A 21,823-nucleotide genomic window follows, 5' to 3' on the forward strand; every position below is an offset into this window, starting at 1 on the left:
TTTGTTTTAATTATTGTATTGTTAATGTTGATACTTATGACTTGTGTTTTAAAACTGTTGAACTGTAAAGCGCTGCGGAATATGTTGGCGCTATATAAATAAAGATTATTATCTGGGTGGGGTGGGAGGCAGATACATAATGAATGAATACCCTGTAGTAAATAAACAGCAATAGTGCATGAAAATATAGGATACTTAGTTAACATGTTTTTTGATAAAAAAAAAAAATACAAAAGCCATCCCATAATTTCATAGTGACCCTAATTGGGACAGTCCTAACTAATATTAAAAACCTTTATATATTGATGTGGTTTCCCATGGCTGTATGTCCACTAATTGGGTCCAATCCTTCTCAGCCCTTATCCACATGCATGTCACGTGACAAAACGGTAAGGTTTTTAATATTAGAGTTAGGACTGTCCCAATTATGGTCACCGTGAAGTGGTGCGATGGCTTTTTTTTTTTTATAAAAAGCATGTTAACTAAATAATCTTTATTATTTTCATGCTATTTATTTACTGCAAGTTATGCAATCATGTTTGCTTTTTTCTGTTCAGTGGCCAGTGTGAACGTGAACCTACACGCCGCATGCACACCAGTTTATTTGTCTTTTATGGGGAAAACCTGGTGACAGGATCCCTTTAAGCAGGTTGTACAAGTGTACCTTATTGTTTCAAAAGTGGTTTACCTGTCCACACCTGATATTATAGTACCTTTCATGTGTTACACAGATACATCATGGGCTTTTCCTCCCATATGCATGAAATGAAAGGCTAAAATACAACATGGAGACACAATCAGAGCAATGTTTCATTTACATTCAGAACTGGTTTAAGAGGAACAAATTACCATTTCACATAAAAATCTCAGACTTTTACTTTTAATATTGGATAAATAACATTTTAACATTATATATAGAAACATTTTGGATTTTATAAAAGTGCATTTTTTTGCATTGAAAACTTTATGGCTTTGCTTGTTTCATTTTATGAATTTTTTATGTATTGTAAAACTGTAATATGCTGTTGGTGCATGTGGGCAAGACTGTTGGTAGGGTCTTTGTCTATGCCCCTCTGGGTCTACCTCCGGTGTCTGAGGTTTCGGTGTCCCGGACCAGAGATCATGATACCTTCCTTGAATAGTGAAGGAGACAGCAGCCGACCCTGAGAGACATCAAAGGTGGGAATGCCTCTTCACGCTGAAGAGAGTCTGCTAGATCCAGGCCTAGCAGACCAGCGCTGGTGGGTTCATGGACGCCAGGAAGGGGCTGGCCTGAAGGAAGGTTTCTTTTTTTTTCCTGGCGGGTCAGAGAGTTGTCCTGTCAGTTGCTTTTTTGGACTGAACATTTCCAAAACAACCAAAATTGGACTGTGCACCTCTTGGGAAGCTGGAGTTTAGTCCTCTGTTGCAGAAGTTAAGTACTTTTGCCTTGATAGGCGGAGGGCAGTAAGTACTAGAAAGTCATTGTGCATGATTGTTCAGGGTGCTGACGAAGGCTTAGACCGGAGCCTGGATTTTCTTTTTTTCTTTTTTAAGAGTAGGGTCGCAGGAGCCTCTGGAAAACGTGGAGGCCTCATGAATAGGAAGGTTTCCCCAGGAGATGTCCATACTGCTCAGGGGAAAACTAGGATATATTTGTCCTGTCTCTTCCTAATGGAGCTCCCTCACTGCCTGGTAGGATATACCTGTCCTGAAGATCCTGAATCCTTCTTCGCAGACTGGTGACGAAGATAGTCATGGAATAACCTAGACGCAGACTTTCGGGTGAGTGGCAGGTAACGGATTCGTCTTCCCTCCCTACTCTGGCTCTGGGGGGCGAGAGGGTAGGGGGATTTGTGGCAAAGACCGTCCGCTGGGGAACCCCAAACACTCTTGATGTGTTAGGGCTCTGCCTTGTAGACCACAGATGATATGGTAGTGACAATTCTAAGTGGGAGATCAGAGTGAGATTTCCACTCTGCCGCCCTCAAAAGCCATATCTGAAAAAAAAAAAAAAAAAAAAAGGGATATCATTAATAAAAAAAAACAAAACCTAAGGCAGAAACCTGCCTGGGTGGTCCGGACCCGTGTCTGCCTCCTATTGACACAAATCTAAATGGATTCGCTTCATGCCAGTTGGTGGTGTATCCTCCTCTATAGGGAAAGAACTACATTTTTTTTTGCATAGCATAAGCAGCATACACCCATGTTTTTTTGTGTGCCCCAATGAAGCATTAACCCCCCCACACACACCAGAGGGCCACACAGCATAACCCCCCCACCAGAGGGCCACACAACATAAACCCCCACACACAACCAACCAGAGGGCAACACAGCATATCCCCCCACACACACACCAGAGGGCCACACGGCGTGACCCCCCCCTCCCCCAATCATAAACCTCCACCTCACACTAATCAGTGGACCCCACAGGATAAATCCAACAAAGCCCACCAGACACCTCCCTAAGCGAAAATCCCAATCATACGCCCCCTCCCCCAAGCGTGAATCACATCAGACGCCCCTCTGCCCTCAAGCATAAACCCTTCATCGGACGCCACCCCAGCTTAAACCCCCATTTGACATTGGACAACCCCCCCACAGCATCAGTCCCAGAGGACTTCCCCCTCAAGCATAAACCCATATCCCACAACGGATGTCCACCCCTCCAAGCATTGCTCCCATGGGAAGCCACCCACCCCCTCAACCAAGAATAAACCCTCATCGGACATGTACCCCCGCAAGCATAAACTCTCACCAGACGGCACCTCCCCTAAGCATAAAAACAATCCCCCCTTCAAGTCACAAGAGATGCAGACAGGCCCTCCCCGAATATAAGCCCCCTGTCACGGTCACGTGTGTCTGGACGCAGCGAGTACCGCAAGGCGAACCCATAAGACACCCGTGACCCTGGATACAGCGTCTCCAGTGGGGCGAATTTAAATAATAAAACGTGCAGCTGGATACGCCGCCTCCAACTGGCGAATTTAGATATTACATGTATATATAAAGTAGTCTAGAAACCCGCCTCCAGTAAGGCGAATTTAAATAATAAAGGGGAACCTGGGTAACATTAACAATGGTGGGCCCTGCAATAGGGAATAGGGAAGTGGAGACCTCCTGTACTCCCCTAAGCCAGTGTCCCTGCACTCCTAACGTTCCCTATGCCGGTTCCGCACCGGGCGACGCACAGGAACCTTTTAACCCTAGCTCGCCCTGACCTAAACCCTCACTAGGGAATTGGTCGGTGCGGAAACTAATCCCACCACTGCACTAAACACACACAAGGAAAGATGACAATACAGGGGAAACACCACTTAGCTTTGCTCTGTGGCGTACGCTCCTAGCAACAGAGCCCACCACCTGTGTGCATCTTCTCCTCCACCCGGATTCATCACCATAACTGGATCCTTCACCATAGTGCAGCCTTGGAGCAGAGTCCACCACCAATTGCAGCAGTCCAATAACAGAGTCCCAATGATGAGTTCAGCTTCTGCCCAAAAAGTCAAGCATGCTTGAGTCCAGCTCTTAGCAACCAAGTCCCGCATGCTGAGTGCAACTCTCTCCATAGTCGCCACTCCACCAAGCCATGCAAGCACTTCCTGCCGACACCATAAACTGTGACTCCGCCATGCCAGCCCTTCCTGCAGACCACATAGCTGCCACTCATCCCCTCTGGCTGGGCTGTGCAGGACTCATATTCAGCTCCTTCATCACCCAGGCTTGCTTCCCAAATGACGAACACACAACATCACCAACAATCATCAAACCCACCTGAACTCTTTTATAGAGCCTCACACCTGATTTATAATTACGTGCACTAAACCAAAGAAACTAAAGTGAACTACCACTCACCACCACCGGGGCAACTTAGAATGAACGACACCACGTGTAATAATTCTAATGGCCACCGGGGGCAATCACATCACTTTGGCACCTAGCCAAAGGAAAAAAAAAGTTCACTTATCCATTTAGTCTGTCAGATCCACGCTGGATCATGACACCCCTCTCCCAAGCATCAAGTCCCCAAGCCATTCAGACACCAGAATTGTGCATTAACCCCCCCGGAGCCCAACCAGACCCCACAAGTGTGCAACTAGACGCACAAGCGTGCATTAATCCCCCCCTCCGGGAGCGCAACCAGACCACACAAGTGTGCATTAATCTCCCCCCCTCTGGGAGCCCAACCAGACCCAAGCGTACATTAATCCCCCACTCCAGAAGCGCAACCAGACCCCACAAGCGTACATTCATCCTCCCCCTCCGGAAGCCCAACCAGACCCAAAAAGCGTGCATTAATCCTCCCCCTCCGGAAGCCCAACCAGACCCCAAAAGCGTGCATTAATCCTCCCCCTCCGGAAGCCCAACCAGACCCCAAAAGCGTGCATTAATCCTCCCCCTCCGGAAGCCCAACCAGACCCAAAAAGCGTGCATTAATCCTCCCCCTCCAGAAGCCCAACCAGACCCCAAAAGCGTGCATTAATCCTCCCCCTCCGGAAGCCCAACCAGTCCCCAAAAGCGTGCATTAATCCTCCCCCTCCGGAAGCCCAACCAGACCCCAAAAGCGTGCATTAATCCTCCCCCTCCGGAAGCCCAACCAGTCCCAAAAAGCGTGCATTAATCCTCCCCCTCCGGAAGCCCAACCAGTCCCAAAAAGCGTGCATTAATCCTCCCCCTCCGGAAGCCCAACCAGACCCAAAAAGCGTGCATTAATCCTCCCCCTCCGGAAGCCCAACCAGACCCAAAAAGCGTGCATTAATCCTCCCCCTCCGGAAGCCCAACCAGACCCCAAAAGCGTGCATTAATCCTCCCCCTCCGGAAGCCCAACCAGACCCCAAAAGCGTGCATTAAACCCCCCCATGGAAGCCCTACCAGACCCAAGCGTACATTAATCGCCCCCTATGGAAGCCCAACCAGACCCAAGCGTACATTAATCCCCCCTACGGAAGACAAACCAGACCCAAGTGTACATTAATCCCCCCTACGGAAGACAAACCAGACCCAAGTGTACATTAATCCCCCCCTACGGAAGCCCAACCAGACCCAAGTGTACATTAATCCCCCCCTACGGAAGCCCAACCAGACCCAAGTGTACATTAATCCCCCTTACGGAGGTCCAACCAGACCCCAAAAGCGTGCATTAATCCCTCCTTCCGGGAGCCCAACCAGACCCCACAAGCGTGCATTAACCCCTTTGAGACAAAGCCTGTTTTCACCTTAATGACCAGGCCAATTTTTACAATTCTCACCACTGTCACTTTATGAGGTCATAACTCTGAAACGCTTCAACGGATCCTGGTGATTCTGAGATTGTTTTCTCGTGACATTGTACTTTATGATAGTGGTAAAATTTCTTCAATATGACTTGCGTTTATTTGTGGAAAAAAAAGGAAATTTGGCGAAAGTTTTGAAAATTTCGCATTTTCCAAACTTTCAGTTTTTATGCCCTTAAAACAGAGAGTAATATCAAACAAAATAGTTAATAAATAACATTTCCCACATGTCTACTTTACATAAACACAATTTTGGAAACTTTTTTTTGTTAGGAAGTTATAAGGGTTAAGCGTTGACCAGAGATTTCTCATTTTTACAACAAAATTTGCAAAACAATTTTTTTAGGGACCACCTCACACTTGAAGTGACTGAGTGGCCTATATAACAGAAAATGTCCAAAAGTGACACCATTCTAAAAACTGCACCCCCAAGGTACTCAAAACCACATTCAAGAAGTTTATTAACCCTTCAGGTGCTTCACAGGAATTTTTGGAATATTTGAAAAAATTAAATTCAGAACCAATTTGTTTTATTCTACTAAGGGTAACAGGAGATATTGGAAGTTGTACAATTTGTCCTGAGTATGCTGATACCCCATATATGCAGGTAAACCACTGTTTGGGCGCATGGCAGAGCTCGGAAGGGAAGGAGCGCAGTTTGACTTTTCAATGCAAAATTGGCTGGAATTGAGATCGGACGCCATGTCGCATTCAGAGAGCCCCTGATGTGCCTAAACAGTGGAAATCCCCCACAATTGACACCGTTTTGGAAAGTAGACCCCCTGAGGAACTTATCCAGATGTGTGGTGAGCACTTCGAACCCCCAAGTGCTTCACAGTGGTTTGTAATGTAGAGAAGTAAAAATTAAAAAAATCATTATTTTCATAAAAATGATCTTTTTGCCCCTAATTTTTCATTTTCCCTAGGGTAACAGGAGAAATTGGACCCCAAAAGTTGTGCAATTTGTCCTGAGTATGCTGATATCCCTCCATATGTGGGGGTAAACCACTGTTTGGGCGCATAGCAGAGCTCGGAAGGGAAGGAGCTCAGTTTGACTTTTCAATGCTAACTTGACTGGAATTGAGATCAGACGACACATTACGTTTGGAGAGCACCTGATGTGCCAAAACAGTGGAAACCCCCCAATTCTATTCCAACCCAAATCCCAACGCTAACCACAAACCTAACTTTAGCCCCAACCCTAACGGGAAAATGGAAATAAATAATTTTTTTTTATTTTATTATTTTTCCCTAACTAAGGGGGTGATAAAGGGGGGTTTGATTTACTATTTATAGCAGGTTTTTATGTTTGGAAGCTGTCGCACGCTAAAAGACGCTTTTTATTGCAAAAAGTAGTTTTTGCATCACTACATTTTGAGAGCTATAATTTTTACATATTTTGGCCCACAGCGTCACGTGAGGTCTTGTTTTTTGCGGGACGAGTTGACTTTTTTATCGGTACCATTTTCGGGCACATGACTTTTTATTCCGATTTTTGGGAGGCAGAATGAACAAAAACCAGCAGTCCAGGAATTGCTTTTTTTTAATTTTTTTATAATTTTTTTTTTATATATACCGTTCCATGTGTGGTAAACTTGACAAAGCAGTTTTATTCTTTGGGTCAGTATGATAGCTATACCTCATTTATATTTTTTTTTTCATGTTTTGGCGCTTTTACACAAAAACTATGTTATAGAAAAAAATAATTATTTTTGCATTGCTTTACTCTGAGAGTTACAACTTTTTTATTTTTCTGCTGATGGAGGCTTGATTTTTGAGGGACAAGATGATGTTTTCAGTGGTACCATTTTTATTTACTTGTCTTTTTGATTGTGTTTTATCGCACTTTGTTCGACGGTATGATGATAAAGCATTGTTTTTACCTCGTTTACTTTTGTTTACAGTGTTCACTGAAGTGGTTAACTAGTGGGACAGATTTATAGAGCGGGTCGTTACGGATCCGGCGATACCAAATAGGTGTACTTTTATTTTTTTTTTCTTTATTTGGGGATTTTTACAAAAAGTATTTTTACACATTCTAATTTTTTTTTAACTTTATAACAGTGTCTCAGGTTGGGACGTCACTATATCATGTGAAATCGCTGATCTGACACATTGCATAGCACAGTGTCAGATCAGCAATCTGACAGGCAGTGAAGGAGGCTTGCCGGCGCTCGCAAGTCAACTCCCTGCAGGACCCCACGGCCATCTTGGAGCCGTGGGTCTCCATGGAGACCACCGGAACAATGCGATCGCATTGCGTTTTTCCAGTGGGAGAGTGCAGGGAGTCCCCCTCCCTGCGCAATTTTTCTCTATGCCGCTGTCAGTACTAAAAGCGGCATCAGAGGGGGTAAATGCCACGATCGGTGATTGCCATGGCGCTCAGCGTGAGGTAGCGTGATCGTGCCGCCGTACTAGTACTGCAATCAAGGAGGGGTTAACAAGCGTGCATTAAACCGCTGAGAGCCCAACCAAATCCCACAAGCATGCATTAATCCCTACCCTCCAAGATGCCAACCAAGAGACAAAATGAGCAAAAACCCTGCTGTAACTAAATAAATAAAAAAACAAAAGTGCATTAAAATAACAGAGCTCTTAGTAATACTGTTTTTGAACAAAAATAACAAAAGTCATCCCACCATTGACAAGGTGACTCTGATCGGGGCGGTCCTACACTGTCTAATATTAATGACCTTACCATATGTCAGAGTTGACCTCAGTGTGTGAATAAGGGCAGACACTGACGGGTCCCAACCACTAGGTTATCAGTCAGGGGAAGCCTTTAAATACAGTTTCCAGCTCAGGAGAGGGAGGCCAAAGCCCGGCTTGCACAGAATGCAAAAATACAAAGGAAAAAAAACACAAAAATTGAGCTTGCTTTGAGTTGGTACACATGCAGCACATAAACGCATGTTCACATTGGCCATAAAGCATACAAAACCTACAAGAGACAAAATGAGAAAAACCCTGTTGTAATTAAATAAAAAGTGCATTTAAGTAATTCAGAGTTCTTAGTAATACTGTATTTGAGCAAATATAGCATAAAAGCCGTCCCACCATCCACAAGGTGACTCTGTGGTCGGGGCGGTCCTACACTAATTTTTTTTTACTTAGTTACAGCAGGATTTTTGCTCATTTTGTCTTTTGTAGGTTTTGTATGCTTTATGGCCAATGTGAACATGCGTTTATGTGCTGCATGTATACCAACTCAAACCAAGCTCATCTCTGTGTTTTTTCAGACCCCACAAGCGTCCATTAATCCCCCACTACCAAAGCGTTCAAGATCACAGCAACATTAATCCCACTAGATAGCCCTCAACCAAAAATCTAAGACATCAACTCTTAAGAACGTTTTCCAGTGAGGAGTCTGACCTCTGACTTCGCTCCCAGCAGCTGACAGACAGGGGCATCAGACTGCTGAGACAAATATCTAATGGCAGTTTCTCTTCCTGCCTGTGCGACGTCAGAACAGGCCCCCGGAAATGACATCATACCTAGAAGCAGCCCATTCATTGTAGCGTCCACCCTCCAGCCTCACCACCTTCTTCCGGCCGTCGCTCTGCCGATGTCACTGTGTGGGCGGAGTCAGTAAATCCCGCTCTTGCAGCTGATTGGACGACACGCCGTAGCGTCATCACGTCGCCGCCCGCCCTGAGAGTGACGTCTGTTGTGTGGTGTGCGGCCCAGTGCTCGGTGCTATGGCTCCACGGCTGCAGCTGGAGAAGGCGGCCTGGCGGTGGGCCGAGAGCGTCCGCCCGGAGGAAGTTACCCTGGAGCACATCGAGACGGCCTACCGCGTCCTCTTGGAGCCGTGCGTGCGGGGACTGTGCCGGTAACTGCCGCGGCGCGCTAAATCCTCCCTCCCAGGCCGCAACCGGCACTGCCTCCCGGGGACCAGACCCCCACCGACCGCGACCGGCACTGCCTCCCGGGGCAGGACCCCGCCACCGGCTCTACCTCCCGGGGCAGGACCCCCCCACCGACCGCGACCGGCACTGCCTCCCGGGGGGCAGGACCCCCCCGCCAACCGCGACCGGCACTGCCTCCCGGGGGGCAGAACCCCCCCCGCCAACCGCGACCGGCACTGCCTCCCGGGGGGCAGGACCCCCCCCGCCAACCGCGACCGGCACTGCCTCCCGGGGGGCAGGACCCCCCCCGCCAACCGCGACCGGCACTGCCTCCCGGGGGGCAGGACCCCCCCCGCCAACCGCGACCGGCACTGCCTCCCGGGGGGCAGGACCCCCCCCCCCCTGCCAACCGCGACCGGCACTGCCTCCCGGGGGGCAGGACCCCCCCCCCCCCTGCCAACCGCGACCGGCACTGCCTCCCGGGGGGCAGGACCCCCCCCCCCCTGCCAACCGCGACCGGCACTGCCTCCCGGGGGGCAGGACCCCCCCCGCCAACCGCAACCGGCACTGCCTCCCGGGGGGCAGGACCCCCCCCCCGCCAACCGCAACCGGCACTGCCTCCCGGGGACCAGACCCCCACCGACCGCGACCGGCACTGCCTCCCGGGGCAGGACCCCGCCACCGGCTCTACCTCCCGGGGCAGGACCCCCCCACCGACCGCGACCGGCACTGCCTCCCGGGGGGCAGGACCCCCCCGCCAACCGCGACCGGCACTGCCTCCCGGGGGGCAGAACCCCCCCCGCCAACCGCGACCGGCACTGCCTCCCGGGGGGCAGGACCCCCCCCCGCCAACCGCGACCGGCACTGCCTCCCGGGGGGCAGGACCCCCCCCGCCAACCGCGACCGGCACTGCCTCCCGGGGGGCAGGACCCCCCCCCCGCCAACCGCGACCGGCACTGCCTCCCGGGGGGCAGGACCCCCCCCGCCAACCGCGACCGGCACTGCCTCCCGGGGGGCAGGACCCCCCCCGCCAACCGCGACCGGCACTGCCTCCCGGGGGGCAGGACCCCCCCCCCCCCTGCCAACCGCGACCGGCACTGCCTCCCGGGGGGCAGGACCCCCCCCCCCCCTGCCAACCGCGACCGGCACTGCCTCCCGGGGGGCAGGACCCCCCCCCGCCAACCGCAACCGGCACTGCCTCCCGGGGGGCAGGGCCGACCCCGCCGACCGGCACTGCCTCCCGGGGGGCAGGACCGACCCCGCCACCGACCGGCACCGCCTCCCGGGGGGCAGGACCGACCCCGCCACCGACCGGCACCGCCTCCCGGGGGGCAGGACCGACCCCGCCACCGCCTCCCGGGGGGCAGGACCGACCCCGCCACCGCCTCCCGGGGGGCAGGACCGGCACCGCCTCCCGGGGGGCAGGACCGGCACCGCCTCCCGGGGGGCAGGACCGGCACCGCCTCCCGGGGGGCAGGACCGACCCCGGCACCGACAGGCACTGCCTCCCGGGGGGCAGGACCCCCCATCGGCTGCCCGTGGGGGGGACTGCCGTGGTGTTGGAGGGGCAGCTGCTGGGTTGCCGTGAGGACTGTCGGGCGACCCTCGCCCTCCTCACACTTATTGTCTGCAATGATTGGGCACAGAGCCGCCATCTAAGCCCAATATCAGAAAGTAAGCCAGTTGTTTCCGGGAAAATCACCGGTCTGTATTTAACTCCTTCACCCCTGTTCCCCCCCCCCCTCCATGACGGGGCAGACTTAACATTTTCGGGCAGCGTCTCAATGATGTTACGTAGGATCGGTGATTGCTCACACGAATGTTGTATGTCATTAGTCATGTGACGTCAGATTGGGGTTGATCGATAGCTTTATGATGTGGGGGCAGCGGATGCCACCATTAACATTACTTACGTGGGAGTGTGCCACAGACTTTCATGTAGACGCCACTCTTCTCTTTCTCACGTTGGCCCTCATATGTGACTGCCCCTGCGATCCTTACAGGGACTGCCGCACTGAATGGCGTCAAGAGCCAAAGCAGGCACTCAGTGCTGCCAATCACCGAGGCCTGTACGAAGTCTGAGTGGACGCTCCCTGTAATTGGACATTTCTATCTTTTCACTGCTGGTTTTGTTTTCCAGAAGGAACTGTAAAGGAAATCCTAACTGTCTGGTGGGTGTGGGTGAGCACGTGTGGCTGGGGGAGATTGACGAGAACAGCTTCCATAACATCGACGATCCCAACAGTGAGCGACGAAAGAAGGTCAGTCCCATCCTCCTTCTCCAGAGTGAGTGTTCTTACCGGCTAATGCTGCCCTCCTCCTCCTGTATCCATTGTGTTACCGTGTTGTGTCCCACTCTTCAGCATCCACCTCACTTAGTCTCCCGAAAACCAGCTGCCTAGTCACCTCGTCTAGTCAAGCCTTGCCTCTCCACGCCGGCTGCCTCACCTGTTCCCACTTTTCCTCTCCAGAACACCTTTGTCGGGCTGACCAATCTGGGGGCCACATGTTACGTGAACACGTTCGTGCAAGTCTGGTTCCTGAACATGGAGCTGCGGCGAGCATTCTACCTGTATGAGGATGCCTCCAGCGTGCAGAGGGTGGAGGACTGCATCCAGGAGGACAAAGGTCGGAGGGGCGCTCGTTTGAATGGGGGGTGGGTGTACTTTTCTGGGATGAAAATAAAATTAAATATAACAATTTCTCCAGACTCTGGAGATGGATCTGGACACTTCACATGTCTGCAGATCATTTATGTACTGGGAGCACTAAAGAAATCTGCTCTGCCCACGCCCTAATGGTGGAGACAGAAGGGAGATGACTATGTCCTGTGTTTCCCCCCCAGAGTACGAGCCGCAGACCATCTGTGAGCACCTGCAGTATCTCTTCGCTCTACTCCAGAACAGTAACAGGCGATACATCGACCCGTCGGGGTTCATCAGGGCACTGGGACTGGACACGGGGCAGCAGCAGGTGAGGACTGGTGGTATGACACCCTGACATGGGGTTATGGAGACCCCCTGAGCCTGCTGTGCACCAACTACCAGGGATGACACTCATAGAAGGGTGACACGTTCTCCTCCAGACACTAGACCTCCTATAGCCGCCCTCACGCCACACCTGAGGGCCACTCATACGCCAGTTATACCACGGAGCTGCAGTCACTGTTTATATACATTAGGCTAGTTTCACACTAGCGTATGAAGGAGCTGCGAAGGGATACAGACTTCCTCCGTGAAGCTCTGCGCCCTGACACGCCTCCTCCGTTAAGCTCCGCCCCCGTCGGCCTGCGTACCCAATCTTTAGCATTGGTTATGCAGGCCATGCCAATGTATGCGGATGCCTCCGCATGCGTCGTTTTGACGGTGCGGCGACTGCATCAAAATGCAACACGTTGCGTTCGGCGCAGGTCGCCGCACCATCAAAACGACGCATGCAGAGGCATCCGCATACATCGGCATGGCTTGCGTACCCAATGCTAAAGATAGGGTACGCATGCCGATGGAGGTGAAGCTGAACGGAGGAGGTGCGGCAGGGGGCGGAGCTTCACGGAGGAAGTCCGCATTCCTTCGCAGCTCCTCCATACGCTAGTGTGAAACTAGCCTTGCATTACTGATCCTGAGTTACATCCTGTATTATACCCCAGAGCTGCACTCACTATTCTGCTTGTTCAGTCACTGTGTACATACATTACTTTACTGATCCTGAGATACCTCCTGTATTATACTCCAGAGCTGCACTCACTATTCTGCTGGTGCAGTCACTGTGTACATACATTACTGATCCTGAGTTACATACTGTATTATACTCCAGAGCTGCGCTCACTATTCTGCTGGTGCAGTCACTGTGTACATACATTACATTACTGATCCTGAGTCACATCCTGTATTATACTCCAGAGCTGCACTCACTATTCTGCTGGTGGAGTCACTGTGTACATACATTACATTACTGATCCTGAGTCACATCCTGTATTATACTCCAGAGCTGCACTCACTATTCTGCTGGTGCAGTCACTGTGTACATACATTACATTACTGATCCTGAGTTACATCCTGTATTATACCCCAGAGCTGCACTCACTATTCTGCTGGTGCAGTCACTGTGTACATACATTACTGATCCTGAGTTACCGTATTTTTCGGACTATAAGACGTACCTAGGTTTTAGAGGAGGAAAAAAATGTGGTCAATTCTGTACTTAATATCCTCTATCCTGGTGTGCATGGCCCCCTGGTCCCCATCCTGGTGTGCACGCCCCCTGCCCTTTCGTCCCCATCCTGGTGTGCACAGCCCCATCCCTATTCTGGTATGATTGTCCCCCATCCCGATCCTGGTATGCATGGCCCCAAACATTAAAAAAAAACAAACAAAAAACTAGTTACCTTCCTGGCGCTCCCTCGCAGTGTCCTGCTCCATTGCCAGCAGCTGCTTAATGCTTGTAAGCAGTGATTGGCAGAGACACCATGCGCTGTATGCAAGCCTAAGGGCAGCCGCCAGAATACTCACTGCTCTGCACGCCGGGACTGTATGCGCAGAGTAGTGCGCACAGTGTCAGCCAGAGCATTCCTGCAGCTGCCGGGCGGTCACATACACCCGATTGCCGCGGCACTCAGCTGTATGTGACCACTGACAGCCCGCAGCAACGCTCACGAGGGGGGCTCCCTGCATGCTTCCCTCCGAACAATGCAATGCAATCGCGTTGTTCTGATGGTCTCCATGGAGACCCCGGGCACCAAGATGGCCACCAAGGGTCCTTCTGGGTCCTGCAGGGAAGGTGGCTTGTGAGCGGAATGAATCCTTCCCTGCCTGTCAGATCCTGATCTGATACTCTCAGTGCAGTGTCAGATCAGCGATCTGACATTAAATAGTGATGTCCCATCCTGGGACAATGTAAAACAATAAAAATAAATATATTAGGCTAGTTTCACACTAGCGTTCACGGGCGCAGGGCCGCCGCTAAGCCCCGCCCCTAGCCACGCCCCCTCCGGTCAGTTCCTCCTCTGATCGCATGATACTGCATGCTATCACCGTACCCTATATTTAGCGCTTTTGTACGCTGGGCGCAGCGCCAGCAAAATCATACCAGCGCACGGTCAGCGTACCAACGCTAAATATAGGGTACGGTGATAGCATGCAGTGTCATGCGATCGAAGGGGGCGGGGCTTAGCGGCGGCGCTGCACTTGAGAACGCTAGTGTGAAACTAGCCTTAGAATGTGTAAAAATATTTTTTAAAAATCCCTAAATAAAGAAAAAAATAAATTTTCCAATAAATACATCTATTTATGAAAATAAAAGAGCACATATTGGTATTGCCCTGTCCGTAGCGACCCGCTCAATAACTGTCCCACTAGTTAACCCCTTCAGTGAGCAACGTAAAAAAATAAATAAAAAGAGGCAAAAATCAAAGCTTTAATCATACCGCCGAACAAAAGTGCAATAAAAGGCAATCAGAAAGACAGATGTAAATTAAAATGGTACCGCTGAAAAATGTTATCTTGTCCTGCAAAAAACAAGCCGCCATAGAGCTCCATCAGCAGAAAATAAGTTATAGCTCTCAGAATAAAGCGATGCAAAAATATTTTTTCTATGAAATAGTTTTTGTGTAAAAGCACCAAAACACAAAAAAAATATAAATGAGGTATTGCTGTAATCGTACTGACCTGAAGAATAAAGCTGTCTTACCAAATTTCCCACACGCGGACCCGTATAAAAAAAAAAAAAACACAAAACAAAAAGCAACTCCTGAATTGCTGGTCTTCCAAAAATCAGAAGAATAATAATCTTTATATAGCGCCAACATATTATAATAATAATTTTTATTTATATAGTGCCAACATATTCCGCAGCACTTTACAATTAAGCGGGGACATGTACAGACAATAAATTCAATACAAGTTAAACAGTGACATTAGGAGTGAGGTCCCTGCTCGCAAGCTTACAATCTACAAGGAAATGGGGGGACACAGTAGGTGAAAAGTGCTTATTTCAGGTCTGGCAATTATAATAAATAGGGATTTTAATATAAAGCTGCATGATCCAGTCATCAGCCCATGTGTTTAAGTGCAATAGTCAAGTATCAGGTGCAGTTATCATGTGCATGGAGGGTGTGGAGACAGATGAATAGTAGGGTGCAGATTCAGAATAATATTTGGAAGGAGGGAACAGGGCAAAGTTAGTTTACTGAGTAGTTGATGTGATAGGCTTGTTTGAAGAGTTGGGTTTTCAAAGCGCGCTTGAATAGGTCGGAGCTAGGTATCAGTCTGATCGTCTGAGAAAGTGCATTCCAGAGAGCTGACGCAGCACGAGAGAAGTCTTGGAGACGGAGGTGCAAGGTTCGGATTACGGTGGATGTTAGTCATAGGTCATTTGTAGAACGGAGGGCACGTGTAGGGCGATAGACAGAGATGAGAGCGGAGATATAAGGCTGTGCAGAACTGTGGAGAGCTTTGTGGGTGAGAGAGATGAGTTTATACTGGACCCTGTAGCGAATACGTAGCCAGTGTAATGACTGGCACAAGATGGAGGCATCGGTGAAGCGGCTGGACAGAAATATGACCCTGGCTGCCGCATTCAAGATGGATTGGAGAGGAGAAAGTTTGGTAAGAGGGAGACTGATCAGAAGAGAGTTACAGTAGTCCAGACGAGAATGAATAAGAGCAACAGTAAGAGTCTTAGCAGTTTCAAAGATGAGAAAAGGTCGGATTCTAGAGATGTTTGTAAGATGCAGGTGACAAGAGCGAGTGAGTGATCGGATATAGGGAGTAAAGGAAAGTTCTGTGTCGAATATGACCCCAAGACAGCGGGCATGCTGCTTGGGAGTTATGGTTGAACCCTCCAGGGTTATTTCGATGTTCGGTAGAGTGAGGTTAGTAGAGGGGAGAAACACAAGAAGTTCAGTTTTGGAGAGATTCAGTTTCAGCAGTGCTTTACAATTTAAGTTTCAAACATAACAGTCAAAAGTAACAACTTTAGCAATAATACAATGATTAAAGCAAAATAAAACTGCCCTGCTCGTGAGAGCTTACAATCTACAATGAAGTGGGGGAGATACAAATTACAGGTGTGTATTTACAATGATGGTCCAGCCATCTTGAAGGAGTGGGGGATGGATGTGGATAGTGAATGGGCTACACATAAAATGACTGATTAGGGAATGTGATAGACTGTGCTGAACAAATGTGTTTTGAGGGAGTGCCTAAAACTGTGCAAGTTGTGCCTGGTCCGAATTTCTTGGGGTAGAGCATTCCAGAGGATTGGCGTAGAGCAGAAGTCTTGGAGTCGGGAGTGGGAGGTATGGATTAGTGCCGTAATAGAAAACAAGCAGAAAATGTCATGTGCCCGAAAATGGTAAAAACTGATTTTCGCAATAAAAAGCATCTTTATGTGTGACAGCAGCCAATCGTAAAAACCCAATATAAATCTGGTATCGCTGTAATCGCACCGATCTGAAGAATAAAGTTGCCTAATCACACTGCATGAGGAATGCATAAAAAACAAAACCAATTCTTCACATGCTGTTTATTTTTTTCCATTCTGCCTCCCAAAGATCGCAGTAAGGCTTGGCGCACATTTATCCTGCGCTCTGCGTTGAGCGCTTACAGTGGGTTTCCGTGTAAATCTCTGAAATATGTGATTCAGACAGAACCTCTGGCGGAAGATTCCCAATAATGAGGCAGATGGAGTCACTGTGAATCGGCGGTGTCCGTCTTTTTAGGATTGCATAAAAGTGCTGTCGGCCACAGTTTTGTGCACTTCCGAAAAAAACACCACTTAACAGAGGGCAGACGGAGTGCAGAGTAAATTTCCTGCCTCATTATAGTGAATGGATTCCTTGGGGGGATTTCATCCAGGTACGGATTGATAATCTGCCCAGGCGTTCATTTGCCTGGTGGGCCGGCGGCTCTGAATTGCAAAGTGACCACAGGTCCTCTAAAACTTTTGACAAAGCCAGTCAGCGCATGCTGTCTCGTGCACACGCTGACACCGCAAACCTTCTTGCCACATCTCGCATTGATGTGCCATCCTGGATGAACTGCACTACCTGAGCCTCTTGTGTGGGTTGTAGAGTCCGTCTCGTGCTACCATGAGTGTGAAAGCACAACCAACATTCAAAAGTGACCAAAACATCAGCCAGAAAGCATTGGTACTGAGATGTGGTCTGTGGTCCCCACCTGCAGAACCACTCCTTTATTGAGGGTGTCTTGATAATTGCCAATAATTCCCATCTGTTGTCTATTCCATTTGCACAACAGCATGTGAAATTGATTGTCAATCAGTGTTGCTTCCTAAGTGGACAGTTTGATCTTACAGAAGTTTGATTTACTTGGAGTTATATTCTTTTGTTTAAGTGTTCCCTTTATTTTTTGAGCAGTGTACATTATGTAGGAGTTACTGTGACTTTTGTATATATCATGTAGGTGACACTGCAATTATACACAGCAGTCTATATTACAGCAACTGCTTTGTATAATTGCAGTATCGCCTATATAATGTGTACAGAATGCTATATATACAATATATAGGTAATACTCCTGTATATACAATATATAGGAAATACTGTGCAGTATCACCTATATAATATATAGAGAAGAAGCAGTATGACCTACATAATGTATAGATAGCAGTCTGCATACATCATATAGGTGATACTGCAACTGTTGTATATACAATATATAGGTGATACTGCAATTATATAAATCAGTAGCGGTATCATCTACATATTGTGTACAGACGGCTCTGTATACAATATATAGGTGATACTGCTGCTGGATATACATTATAAGTGATACTGCTGTACATACATTATAAAAGTGATACTGTGACTATACACAGCAGTTGCAGTATCACCTATATAATGTATATACAGTAGTCTTAATGTGATGTATGCAACATAATATAGTATAACACGGTCTTAATTATAATGTAGAGTTGTGTGTGTATATAGTGTAGATTTGTGTATATAGTATAGAATCCACACTAGATACACTGGCACATCTCTACACTATATAGTATGTACACAGCTCCACTCTATATTCCTTACCACAGTATATAGTGTGGATCTGTGTTCATTGGATACATTCCCCCTGTCCTGTATACATGGTTTAAATATAAGAATCTGCTCTAAGTGTGTGTATGTATGTGGGGGTGTGTATGTATGTATGTATGTATATATATATATATATATATATATATATATATATATATATATATATATATATATATATTATATGCTCTCCGATTAATTGTGGAAAGTGGAGAACTCTTTATTAGCCCATGTGACAACGTTTTGGATCCATAACAGATCATTTTTCTGCTATGGGATTGAAATATTACCACATGGGCAAATAGAGTCCTCCACTTTTTTTCTTATTTAATCGGTGTGCTGATTATTTTCTTTTTATAAATCCCTTTGATTTAACGGTATATTTCCTAAAAGCATTTCACCCAATGAATAATATTTGGTGCTCAGTTCTGACACCTATCAAGGCAGACATCACCACCCGGCACAAGCAGGCAAGTGCCGGGTCCACAAGCCGTCGAGGACATGGCATGGGGCTCATAAGTAGTGGGGCTCCGATGCCAGCACTGACACAGTTGAAAACAATAATGAGTAGTGAGGGAGCCATCCGCTAATTTCTCGTCATTCCCCCTCTGCGTCTGAGCTCTGTGACGTCTTGGCCCAAAGGGCGCAATTACATCATTACATCACATCCTCTGTGCCAAGCAGTGCGGAGGATCAGAATACACTGAGGAGACCAGAGCAGCAGGGAACAGGGAGAAGAATTATATGGGGCCCACTATACTGTATGAAGTTATATATGGGGCCAAAAATGCTGTATGGAGGACTACGTGGTCCCCGTAGTGCTGTATGGAGGACTACGTGGTCCCCGTAGTGCTGTATGGAGGACTACGTGGTCCCCGTAGTGCTGTATGGAGGACTGCGTGGTCCCCGTAGTGCTTGTATGGAGGACTGCGTGGTCCCCGTAGTGCTTGTATGGAGGACTGCGTGGTCCCCGTAGTGCTTGTATGGAGGACTGCGTGGTCCCCGTAGTGCTTGTTTGGAGGACTGCGTGGTCCCCGTAGTGCTTGTATGGAGGACTGCGTGGTCCCCGTAGTGCTTGTATGGAGGACTGCGTGGTCCCCGTAGTGCTTGTATGGAGGACTGCGTGGTCCCCGTAGTGCTTGTATGGAGGACTGCGTGGTCCCCGTAGTGCTTGTATGGAGGACTGCGTGGTCCCCGTAGTGCTTGTATGGAGGACTGCGTGGTCCCCGTAGTGCTTGTATGGAGGACTGCGTGGTCCCCGTAGTGCTTGTATGGAGGACTGCGTGGTCCCCGTAGTGCTTGTATGGAGGACTGCGTGGTCCCCGTAGTGCTTGTATGGAGGACTGCGTGGTCCCCGTAGTGCTTGTATGGAGGACTGCGTGGTCCCCGTAGTGCTTGTATGGAGGACTGCGTGGTCCCCGTAGTGCTTGTATGGAGGACTGCGTGGTCCCCGTAGTGCTTGTATGGAGGACTGCGTGGTCCCCGTAGTGCTTGTATGGAGGACTGCGTGGTCCCCGTAGTGCTTGTATGGAGGACTGCGTGGTCCCCGTAGTGCTTGTATGGAGGACTGCGTGGTCCCCGTAGTGCTTGTATGGAGGACTGCGTGGTCCCCGTAGTGCTTGTATGGAGGACTGCGTGGTCCCCGTAGTGCTTGTATGGAGGACTGCGTGGTCCCCGTAGTGCTTGTATGGAGGACTGCGTGGTCCCCGTAGTGCTTGTATGGAGGACTGCCTGGTCCCCGTAGTGCTTGTATGGAGGACTGCCTGGTCCCCGTAGTGCTTGTATGGAGGACTGCCTGGTCCCCGTAGTGCGGTTTTTGGAGGGCTACAGTATGTGGTGGCCATAATACTGTATGGAGGGTTATCCAAATTTGGAAGTTCTCCCCTATCTTCTGGATAGGGTATGACTTTGTTGTGGATGTGCCTGCTGGGACCCCCATGATCCTGGGAAACGTAGCCTTGTAGAGCACCATGTAAATGGAGCTGTGGTCAGTCATACGCACAGTCGCCATTCACATGTGGCTCTTCAAATAACTCCTTTAAGAGAGTGATGAGAGGATAACAAAATATAGCAAAAATTCACTGATTGCGGCTGAGGAGTGTTAGGCTAAGTGCACACACTGCAGATTCTTCTGCGGATTCATATCTGCGGAACCGCAGGTAAAATGACCTGCAGATTGGCCTGCGGTTTGCCACCTGGACAATGGAATAGGTGGCAAACAGCAGCAGAATCCGCAGAAACAATTGACATGCTGCGGAAAAAAAAACGCAGCTTTTCCGCAGGTAAAAATCCGCAGCATGTGCACAGCAGAATGTTAATCCCATAGGATAACATGCTACTGTACACTGGCTGCAGAACTGCTGCTGTCAAAACTGCAGCAGAACCGCAGCAAAAACCGCAGCGTGTGCACATGGCCTTAGGGTGTGTGCACATGGCCTTAGGGTGTGTGCACACGCTGCGGATTCTGCGGTTCCGGCCGCTGCGGGTCCGCAGCAGTTTTTGCTGCGGTGTACAGTACCATTATTCCCTATGGGAATAAAAAAACGCAGTACAGACGGTGCGGATTTTTCTGCGCGGTTTTGAAACCGCAGAAAGAATTGACATGTCAATTCTTTCTGCGAAATCCGCAGTGGTTTGCCATCTCCTCCATTGAGGAGATGAAAAACCGCAGGGCAAAATCGCAAAGCAATCCGCAGGTAAAACCGCAGGTATTTTGACCTGCGAATTTTACAAAATCTGCGCGGCCAAATCCGCACTACAATCCGCAGCGTGTGCACGTACCCTTATAGTATGTGGGCTGGCGGGGTTTGTGTGGTATGGCTGCGTTTGTCCCAGTCCGGCCCTGGTTTCATCTGTCACGTCATTCGGAGATTTAGATGGAAACCCCAAAGTAAGTGCTCAGGGTAGAGTGCCGGATAAATGTGATCCCAAATGTTATTTAAAATGTTCCCTATAAAAGCTTTAGGCTATGTGCACACGTATGCAGAAAATTTCTGGCATAAAAACAGGACTCCTTCCCAGAAAACATGCGTTTTTTTGCCGCGATTTTTTGCCGCGCATCCCCAGACACACAGAATTAATGAGCATGCTGTGTTTTTTACCGCAAAGCATTTTTTTTCGTGGTAAAAAAAAACGCATCAATATGCACAAAAAAATGCAAAATGCATTAAAATGAATGGGAAGCTTCTTTTAAGCGTTTTTTTGAGTGGATTTTTTGGTAAATCCGCTGGAAAAAGCGAGAAAAAAAAACCGCTGTGTGTGAACACAACCTCAATGTAATCAACAAAAAAGCAAGACCTCACTTAGCTTTGTCATCTGTTAATGGAAATATAGGGGGTTTCCATGTTACTGATAGCAAAAGGCTCTGGAAAAGCGAAATGGCTTCTTCCCAAAAGAAATTCAGCAAATTCTTCGCTCCCAAATCCAAATGCCACCCTCCCTTCTGTGCTCCAGTGTGCCTAAGCAACATTTAGTGCCCACATGTTTGGCATTTTTGTAGTGATGAGAGCCCCCCAAATTTACAGCTGCGTGTCTCCAGAGGCATGAGCTGGGCATAATGTACTGGTCACTACAACGGCAGTTTGTAATTTTCACTCAGCAACATCCACTGCTGCCTGTTTCTGGAAAACATCAATGGGGTCAAAATCGTCACTACATCTGTAGAGAATTTCCAAAAT

The 21,823-nt window shown here is 48.8% G+C and overlaps 1 protein-coding gene and 1 long non-coding RNA gene across 2 annotated transcripts in view; one reads left to right on the plus strand and one right to left on the minus strand.

The window, feature by feature from the left end:
• Positions 1-864: 864 nt before the first annotated feature.
• Positions 865-8,719, minus strand: LOC141085089 (uncharacterized). Its single transcript, XR_012231211.1, has 2 exons — positions 8,625-8,719; positions 865-1,979 (listed from the first exon to the last, which is right to left on the minus strand). It is a non-coding gene; the product is annotated as an uncharacterized lncRNA (long non-coding RNA).
• A 148-nt stretch (positions 8,720-8,867) lies between these two features.
• USP48 (ubiquitin specific peptidase 48) overlaps positions 8,868-21,823 on the plus strand; it is a 52,527-nt gene continuing 39,571 nt past the window's right edge. Inside the window, exons 1-4 of the mRNA XM_073570138.1 lie at positions 8,868-9,084; positions 11,241-11,361; positions 11,572-11,728; positions 11,946-12,073. Of these exons, the coding sequence (XP_073426239.1) occupies positions 8,951-9,084; positions 11,241-11,361; positions 11,572-11,728; positions 11,946-12,073 (540 nt within the window). The 5' untranslated portion in view covers positions 8,868-8,950. The remainder of the gene's footprint in view (positions 9,085-11,240; positions 11,362-11,571; positions 11,729-11,945; positions 12,074-21,823) is intronic.

This window comes from Dendrobates tinctorius, unplaced genomic scaffold (assembly GCF_039654945.1).
Source record: "Dendrobates tinctorius isolate UK_male_01 unplaced genomic scaffold, ASM3965494v1 ptg000028l, whole genome shotgun sequence".
NCBI classification, from domain to species: domain Eukaryota; kingdom Metazoa; phylum Chordata; class Amphibia; order Anura; family Dendrobatidae; genus Dendrobates; species Dendrobates tinctorius.